Genomic DNA, 10,181 nt, shown 5'->3' on the forward strand with positions numbered 1-10,181 from the left:
TATATATTAGTGTACATTTCTGCTTGAATGAAATAAGAGAAAATCATCTCCAATTTCTCTATTGATTTACACACATAAAAATAGTGACACAAAGGATCTCATGTAAATAGAAGCTTTAAGATATCCCAGTTGCCTGTTGTTTCTTTTCAGTAGCTTTGTGGAGAAGATTTTTATTCGATCTTTTACAAAAGGATAGAACCTTGTGTTTCTTATAAATGATGATTAGGATCAGAAAAAGTGAATAAATATTTTATGGCAGAAGCCAGTAGCGATTTTAGTGTTTAAAATGTACAACTCAAGATATCACCATCCTAATCCCGAGTATCGGCCAGTGATAAGAGCTGTATTTGTTTTTTTTATTTGCAGAACCGTCAAGACTGTAGAAACATCAGCCTCTGTCAACCTCTTGCTAAGCATTTTCAGGAAATCATACACCAACTCGCTGAAAATATCAAATGGAGAATCAGAGGGGAAGAGATCAAAGAGAAAAATATTTAAAAACTTATGTCCATTCTTCTCCCAGGGGTTATGTAAATGTGCACCGTAGACTACCGTGCCTGGCTATGCAAATAATGCTTCTACCAAGGTTGGCGAACCTCATTTACAGAGACAGAGGTAAAAGCTTTTACAATCATGTTACTAACCTTGAACAAACTCAGAAAATATATAAATAGGAAAGGAAGAGTTAGATTCCGCAAAGACAGATTGTCTTCTTCAAGGTACGCTTCCTGAAGATTGAACACGGTGAATTAGTCACAGAATAAAGAAAGCAAACCAAGAAATTTTCAGGGAGCAAAAAGTTATATATATTTGAATAATTATGTGAGGTTAAATCAGTACTCTATACTTTAGATACTAATAATTCATCGTTAAGAAATTTGTCAAAAGATCAAGAACCTCAAAACATTTAGCGAGGCATGCGAAAAGTTTTGCACCAAAGTCAATCCCAACAAAACAAGCCATGCCAGCAACAAAAGCTGCATACCTTCACATAGAAATATTGAAATGCAATGTCAATCACAGAAAAGAAGACAAGAAATCCATCAAAGTAGTTTAAAGCTCTCAAAAGAAGTAGTGCAGAAACTTAGAAAACTCTTAGATCTCACAATACATGCAAATGTCGCATACTCAAAACCCAAAAAGTATAGCAAAACAAATAAAAACACCAATGATAGCAACATCGTTAACAGCCAGAGTAGCTTAGTGGTAGTGGCAATAATATAGTAACAATAGAAGCAATCAAGATTGGCATCGGTGTACAAGAAACGATAATGCTAATTCTCACTTTCATATGATATCTGTGCCAAAAAATCTAGTAAATATATATCAACTCCAATTTGGCAACTTTGAAAAATGTTTTTGGAAAAAGTTTATAGAAAGTTCTTTGGGTGTTAGAGAATGAGTTGCCTGCATTTGATATGCTTTTTGACTATGTTTTCATATAGGAAAATAAAAAAGGTCATCTGGCAGTTAGTATATTATACAGCTGAAACAAGTTTCAAGTTGGATAGTAGCTTTTATTATCTTTCCGTGTTTGAGTTAAAAAAGTGGACACTAATCCTATTGTTTTTTTTTCCCCAGAACCAAAAGCTGTCCAAGAATTGTTTTCCCCTTCTTTTTCCGTCCAAAAATTCCATCATGAACAACCTCCACTGTTCCTACTGTTTTTGAGAACAAAAGATACGTTCTCTTGAACATTACCGTAATGAAATTGTAAACAAATCGTAGAAATACTTATCGGTTCCATCTCACCAATAGCAGTTTTCTTGTTGATATCCTAGAAACCCGGAAAAGCTAAAGGGTCAAGGGTTGACAGGTTCAACGAGAGTCAAATTGGGGTCGACCCGTTAATAATAAATAAAATAATTAATATATAAATTTATCAAAATAATTTGACAATAGAAATATGAAAATAAGAACATAAGAGCACAGCATTATAATCAAAATAAGAACTTAAGAACACAACAATATAATCATAATCAAGCCTTTTTTCATCCCCTTCTTTCCACGGATTTTTCTTGAAATTCACTTCACAAGACTTGATTAGATTTTTACAAGGATTAAACACTAAAAAAATTTGCAAATTAATAAGACAAGTAAACAAAATTGATTCTTGAACTAACCACCGGGTTATATAATTCATGGTGAATAGAGGCAATTAGTTAAAGCAATGCAAAGACTTTTGGTTCCTCCACTGGTTCCTTGGCTAAGTGGAAAAGATAATAAACCTACTCTCTCCCAATCCCACATCGGTTTCCTTGAATTAAAGTAGGGATGGCAATTTGAACCGTTAAAATCGAAAACCGCAGTTAATTGAACCGAATGGGGTGAAAAAAATCGAACCAACGGTGCAATGGGGCTGATATGTTATTTGATTTTAATAAACCGGTTCGTGGTGGTATGGGTATGGTATTTATGCCGTCGAACAGAAACCGAACCGATTTAGGGATGACAAGGTTTAGTGAGGAGGAAGTTGACGAAAATGTACTTTTTTTTTATTTAAATCTTAGTTAAAACCATTCTCGATTAGGTAGTATCGTTGTATTCTCTACTTATATTTCTTATTTTCTATATAGGAATCAATTTTGAGTGCTGGCCTATGCTAGTAAAAGTTGTGGGGAATAATGAAAGATTGAATATGAGTTAAGGTTGAAGCTTGGTGCAATGGGGCTGATATGTTATTTGATTTTAATAAACCGGTTCGTGGTGGTATGGGTATGGTATTTATGCCGTCGAACAGAAACCGAACCGATTTAGGGATGACAAGGTTTAGTGAGGAGGAAGTTGAAGAAAATGTACTTTTTTTTTATTTAAATCTTAGTTAAAACCATTCTCGATTAGGTAGTATCGTTGTATTCTCTACTTATATTTCTTATTTTCTATCTAGGAATCAATTTTGAGTGCTGGCCTATGCTAGTAAAAGTTGTGGGGAATAATGAAAGATTGAATATGAGTTAAGGTTGAAGCTTTTGAATTATTAAGTATGAATCAAGTAACTGCAATGCACAAGAATCAAGAATGAAGGAAAATTTTAGTATTGTTATATTTATAATATTGTTTGTTAAATTTGTATTTTGCAATTGGAATTTGGGATAATGTTTGCATTTTCGTTTGGAATATTGTGTTTTTCTTTTCATTGACTCTTTTTTCATAAATTATTTTATATCAATATGACGAATGGACCTATAAAAAAAAATTTATTTTTGTGGTTATTAACTGAACCGAGTCGAGCCAAATCGAGATACGAACCAAATCGAACCAAACCAATTTATATGGTTATGGTATGGCAAAAAATTTGACGATTCATTGATGGTTTTGGCCGAACCGAACCGAAACCGAACCATTGCCATCCCTAAATTGAAGTACTAGAGAAGCCAATTATAAAAATGGTTGGTCACTTTAAAATGGGCCCATTGTTTGGGCTTTAAAACTTGGGCCTAATAAAGAATTTATTTTCAAAAATTAATAAGAAGGACAAAAATGCCAAAATCGATAAAATCGGTCACGGGTCAACCGCTTTTGCGGTTAGACCGTCAAATTGGTCGATTTTTATCTGGTTTTTAAATATCCGATTTTTAGGCATTAACCGAACTGATTTTTGTACTGGTTTGTGGTTTTTTTGGTTGGACATATGATCTGTATTTCGATTTGCGTGTAATATTAGTTTACGGAAGATTGTATGGTTGAAAATAAAAGAGAGAAAAAGAATAAGAAAGAAAATGAGGGCCAAACGGTGGCTAAATCTAAAATGATTAATTTATAAAAAAAAAAATAGATTACTTACATTTAGAGCTTCTAGAAAATTTTAAAAGAAAATATAGTTTAGATACAACTTGTTTAGTTTGTAACTTTGATAAAATTTTTAAACATCTTTTACATTATGAAGATAAACAGCTAAATAGTATTGTATATTTATTCGTAAATTTAGGAAAAAACTTAGAAAGAAACAATTGAAATAAAAAGGTAAAAACTTTATTAGTAAGTATAAATAAAAATATAAAGACTTTAGAAAGTAATTTAGAATATATTAAAAATCAAAATACCGAAATATCAATAAGAGACCGGATACATATACTCCTAAGTTTATGGATTTTCTAAAGAATAAAAACACGTGTTTGTTTATTATTAACTAGATATTTAGTCCGTACAGATGCTTTATGATATTGGACGTGCACAAGTTAAAAATATTAAACAATTTCAGGAACCACAGATCTATACATGTAAACAACGAAAGCAATTAGAGCTGCCAGTGTTGCAAGAGTCACAACCACTTTGCCAAACGTTCGTAATCGAAATTCAGGTGTTTTCTGATCTTCAGAGATTGGAAGCTTTTTTGGCATTGCAATGTAGAGCCAGCCATAGCAAAATTTTGCATTAATCGCAGTTGCATCGATGTTTTTCGGAATTGGAACTTCCTTGTAGAATCTGCTTTTTCTTTGAGCATCTAATGGAAGTTCTCCTGAGATCTTGAGAAGCTTTAATCTGTTGATTCGTACTTTGAGTTGTTCCTTCTTGAATTCTTGAAAATGAGGGAATAAAGGAAATTAAATTATAGGCTTTGAAAATAAATCTGGCGTATTAAATCGACCGATGTGTTGATTGTCATTGACTAGGATCTTTAAAGAGACTTTGTTAACTAGAATTATTTTCTTGCATTTATATAATTTTTCGAAATACATCGTACCTCTTAATAGTATACATATATAAGGCGTCTGGTATTCGAATTAGAGCTATCAATTTGAAATGTCAAAAGGAAGGTAGAGACTTGGACAGGAGTTGTGAAAAATGAATGACAAGCATGGTGTCAAGAATTTAAATCATATTGTTAATTGTTTCAAGAAATATTTAAGGACGTATTAGAATTTATTCAGTATAGTGTACCAAACATGTCGTAAAAGATTAGAAAGACAGGAAATGAAAGGCAATATGCAATACCTGGGACATGGATTTCGAGAATGTCACGATCCTCCTTATGTTTCCATTTCGATAAAGGCTCGAATTCTTCAAAAAGTGTGTTTACAGGTTTGGCTTCCATTCCTCGAACTTGGTTGCTATTGAAAACTTTTAGAGGTAATTGAAAAAAAAAAATGTTTCTCCTCATGTTATTTATATATGCAATAAATGATTCGAGGAAACCTTATAGGATGTCCAAAGAGGTTCCTTTTTGGTTTCCTCCTTTCAAAGAAAATGAATTCTTTTTGGTTTTTAAGGATTAAGTTTGCTTGATTCCATTGGATAATGTGTTTGGTTTTCCTATTGGCATGGACAATACGAAAGTATCTTTTTGAATGTTACCTACTATTCTTTATTAATTTGGCCAAGGAATTTGTTTGCCCTCATGTGCAATTTTGAAATTTAAATTGATTTAACATAAGGTGTTAGTGACCGGGGGTCTATTTGAGCCAAACAGAATGTCGGAAAAAAAAAATTATATGTAACCCATTTCAAACTTATCGAAAATAAGATTGAGCTCCTATTTGGTGTAGTTAAAAATCATACTTTTAATAGATTTAGGTAAAAATTGGTGAAACGTCTGGTCAAAATATTAAGTTATAAATCTCATAAGATATATGATTAAAATTAATTGTTAACTTTATTTTTTTAAAATATTTTTTTAACCACATTAAATAGGGCTTAATTATTTGAAACTTTCTCTGCTAAGGTCAAAGATTGAGACACCATGATGGATCACAAGTATTGATTTTCACCAAATTAATTGGGCAATAGAATTACCAAGGCTCTACAAATTTTAAGGCTAGACTTTTGAAGAGGTGCCTTTTTTTTCGTCAATCTAGGGAAGTCTTTGTAGTCAAGTCAATGCAACAAGAAAGTGTCTATGGTTCCCAGCCGGAACACTTTCATTAATGGCACTTTCCAATTCGATGCCATATTTCTTCTTGAAGACCCTCTGAATTTCGCCCATGTCCACTTCGGTCTGGCTCACCTTAACACGTATTAAAGCTTCCTTATCCATTATTCTACCCTTCAAGCATGCACACAATGTTTAGGGCAGTAAATGGATCGGATTTGGGCAAATTCGATCCGATAATCCAACAGATATTTGATTGTTAAATTCATATTCGATTTGCTATGTTATTGGATATCCAACGATAATTCGATCCGAAATTGAAAATTTTGGGAAGATAAATTTTTTATATTAATTAACTTCTAAGCCCTACAATTAAAAGGTTCATATCAAATCCGATCCAATCCGTCACGAATAATTATCTGATCTAATAATCCAATGGATATTTGATTGTTAAATCTATATTCGATTTGTTATGTTATCAGATATCCAATCCAATAATCTGATCCCAAATTGAAAAAATTGGAAAGATAACAATTATATATTAATTAACTTCTAAACCCCAAAATTAAAAGGATCAGCTAGCTTTTTATCCAATTCTTGGTCCACCTATTTATAGATTTTAAATTTTATGATATTCTAGTAAGTATTCGATATGGAAAGTGAGAAGTTATGAATAACGAAAGCGGCTCCAATGGTTGTCTCCTTTGGTAATTTATAAAATAAGTTAATTATTATTATCATCAACATCATCATATTTTAATTAATAAAAAAAACTAAATTGCTTCAAACATTTCAATTAACAATATTATACTATTATCTAAATTTTTTTATTATTTGAAATTTATGTGTAAAGTATAATACGAGTTTAAAAATGGAAAAATAATTATGTGTGATAAATTATACGATAATATAAAAATATATTATATCAATATAATAAATCGGATTGGATTGTTATCTGATTAGGTTGACTTATATTCATATTTATTTCATTTAGTTAACGAACTATTGAATTCAAATATTGATCAATTTATCGAACGAAGACCCTAAATCTATCTCCTATTGATTTTATTGGATTCAAATCAAATTCCAATCCATTTTCAGCCATAACAACATCTATTAAAAGTGACTTGACAAATAATTTATACTCAAAATTACAATGAATTGATAAATACTTTATCAGGCAAACGTTCTAAAAAGGACATGGTGAACAATAACCTTCTTTTTAAATTTTAGTTTAAACAGACTTTGTTGCTGTATAAAATGTCGTAAGAACTTCATGTCATTGTCAATGACATTGTTCTCTTTTATTTTCATTTATTACTTAATTGGAAAAAATAAAAAATAAAAAATCAATACGGCCTGTTTAGGTCCTATCGATCTCAAATTGGATCAAACTTATCTGGGATAATTCAACCCAGGTTGAGCCAAATCAACTCCCACAAAATAAAATAAAATAATAATAATAATAAAAAATAAAAAATAAAAAAATTGAAGATCATGACATAATGGGTATTTTAAAAGAAAAAAATATTCAGTTGATTTGTGTTTGGTTTGTTGTCAAACGACTGTTAATGTTCAATGATGTGATCTATTTGTTTCGTTGATTTGTGTTTGGTTTGTTGTCAAAAGACTTTAATAAGCAACAACGTGAACTTCAAAGATTTTGGCACGTAGTTGGAGTGATGCCCAAGTGATTCCACACTATATTGGTTCATTGATCCGGCCAAAAGTCGAGATTTGCTATCTTAGAGGTGTAAACATATTTACTGTGGAGTTGCTCAAATAACTAGATAGGTGAATCTTGACCCTTGGATCATCTTTTGATCAATGGCTTGAGTTCCTCATATAAATAAGTGGAAACCCTAGCATAACATTCATTCACTCTCTCATTTCTCTCGTGCAATTATGTTCTCTTTCTCGATGGCTTCTTTTGAGTTTTCTTTGTGAAATATCTCGTGTTCTTCACTTTATTCTTTGTGGTTTCAAGGGTCATGGTTCCGCTTATTGCTGAACAATATTTCGCTCTAAGTTAAATAGAAAATCGTTCAAATCTGCAAGTATTATCCAAATTTATAAGAACAAATAAGTATGTAAAACATAGTTATTACTTCCTTCAATATCGAAGGAAGGAAGAAAGATAGCTAGAAGAAGATTTTTTGAGCAAGGATGGTGAAGAAGTTACAAAAGGGCTGCCAATTCCAAATCTTGTAACCCTACCTATCAAAAATAAAACGTAATGGCTCAATTCCATAATTTCTGTAGAGACCTTGCTCACAATTTTCCCAAAAAAAATTAAAAAAAATAGAAAATCTAATGTTTGATTGCTGTTGCTGCGTCAAAGTTCATAATATCCGCTAGCCAAGGAGACAAACGTTTAAAAATTAATAAAAGATTATAAAAATGCCTATGATTTTTCAAGGGCCTAAAAAAAAAGAACTATCCGTCCATAATAGCAAATACGTATAATAGGGCCATGAAATTACAACTGTTACACCAGAAACAAATAATCAACAAACTTCACAAATATAACAGTAGAATGGCGTGTGGCCGCAAATCACAAAGATCTGACGAAACAACAATATTGCATATATACATACAGATTCATTCTTCTAATTTTTTGACGAAGGTTTACATATATAATGAGGATATGGAAATTTAATTGGGTTTTATTGCGAATCCAGAAATACTGAGAACAAGGAAGTGGAGACGGAAGGTTCCACAACAGCCACCTTGATTTTCTAGGAAGTGGAAATGGAAGGTTGTGTACATATATAATGAGGACATGGAAATTTAGTATACTATCCGAATCCAGAAATACTGAGAAAATGCAAGTGGAGATGAAAGGTTCGACAACAGCCACCTTGATTTTCTAGATCACTGGTCGCCGCCGGGGAATCCCCTCCGTTGAAAATACGGAGTTTCAAAATTAACCAAGCAAGACTAGAAACACCCATCAGTATTATGAGGAAGACAAGCACAGCCACCGGGTTCAATGGAATATTCATGATGAAGGGTACAGTTTGAAGATCAGACACATGGATATTACGTATATATAGAGACTAGAGAGGCGACACAGTTAGATAATACGGTAGTGTCCAACATTGGAAAGAACAAAGCATATTTTTTCCACTATAGTTTAATATATAGATGGTGACCAATAAATACTATACATTAATTTGAAATAGACAATCGGTCATCTAGTCACAACTCTACATCACACGCAATGTTTCCCTCCTTGCATTGAGCAATTAATTTATTTACGTTTGTCTTAGGTCTTACAGGAATATAAAAATAAAAATTTGTTCCGACCAGATTGTTATATCTTTTATTAATATGTTGGATAAATACAGAAAAAAATTGGAATCTATTGATGATTTCCATGTCCTTTATTGTCCGTATTTATTGTTGGGATTTCTGAAGGGTAGTAAGCACATCTTTTATTGGCATTTTCTGAAGGGTAATAAGCACGTCCTTACCTTTCACTATCATTGTGGAAAGCATTCTTACTTTTTATTTTTTGGCATTTCTCTCTTATTTTCATCTTTTATTGCGCTAAAGTTCATTTTTGTCCCTTTTTTCAATTAAAAGCAGTCAAATGATAAATATACCCTTCTATTTAAATAAAACAAAAAAAGGAACTAATTACAACCATAGTTCCAAATTTTTAAAAAAAGTACAAATGAGTCCCCATATAAATTATTGAAAGGGTAATTAGCACATAATATCCCTACATTATGCTATTATTGTAAAAAAATGTCCATATCTTTCATGTTTTGATATTTCACCTTTTATTACACCTTTGATTGTGTAAACCATCATTTTTATCCTCTTTTAACCAATTTCTCAATAAAAAGCTATGAAATGGGAAATATACTATCATAATTTTAAATAAACAGAAAGAAAAATAAAGAACTAATTGCAACCATAAAATAAAGAACTAATTGCAACCATAGTCTAATTTTTTAGAAAAGCTACAAAATAGTCACAAATAAATTATTAAATGATGATTAGCACATAATGTTCATACCTTTAGTTATTATTGTGAAAAACGTCCACAACTTTCATTTTTTTGGCATTTTTTATAATAATAACGTAAGGTAGAGACATCATGTGACTCATTTGCATTTCTCTAAAAGTTTTGGGACTATAGTTGCAATTAGTTCTTTCTTTTTCTTTTTTATAGAAGGGCATATTCGTCATTTTACAATTTTTAATTTAGAAAATTTGACTAGACTAAAAAGTGTGAGCGTAATTTTGAAGAGCTAAAGTAGAGATTGGTGAACGCGCCGATGTTAACTATAACAGAAGGGACAAAAGGTCTTGTAATCTATAGTGACACGTCTAAGCACGGTCTAAAATGTGTCTTGATGTA

At 31.5% G+C, this 10,181-nt stretch overlaps 1 protein-coding gene across 1 annotated transcript; it reads right to left on the reverse strand.

The window, feature by feature from the left end:
* Positions 1-4,099: 4,099 nt before the first annotated feature.
* LOC111375897 (inactive protein RESTRICTED TEV MOVEMENT 2-like) lies at positions 4,100-5,085 on the reverse strand. Its single transcript, XM_022998814.1, has 2 exons — positions 4,936-5,085; positions 4,100-4,519 (listed from the first exon to the last, which is right to left on the reverse strand). Exons 1-2 carry the CDS (start codon positions 5,033-5,035, stop codon positions 4,188-4,190), a joined length of 432 nt encoding a protein of 143 aa, XP_022854582.1. The 5' UTR covers positions 5,036-5,085; the 3' UTR covers positions 4,100-4,187.
* Positions 5,086-10,181: the final 5,096 nt, after the last annotated feature.

The sequence above is a fragment of the Olea europaea genome, chromosome 2, assembly GCF_002742605.1.
Source record: "Olea europaea var. sylvestris chromosome 2, O_europaea_v1, whole genome shotgun sequence".
NCBI lineage: Eukaryota > Viridiplantae > Streptophyta > Magnoliopsida > Lamiales > Oleaceae > Olea > Olea europaea.

Bases quoted from the DNA above. Each gene is read 5' to 3' on its own strand.
- LOC111375897 (XM_022998814.1), bottom strand. From the start codon at position 5,035: ATGGAAGCCAAACCTGTAAACACACTTTTTGAAGAATTCGAGCCTTTA. The intron at 4,520-4,935 runs GTATTGCATATT...CTCATTTTCAAG, and splicing joins TCTCGAAATCCATGTCCCAG to AATTCAAGAAGGAACAACTC.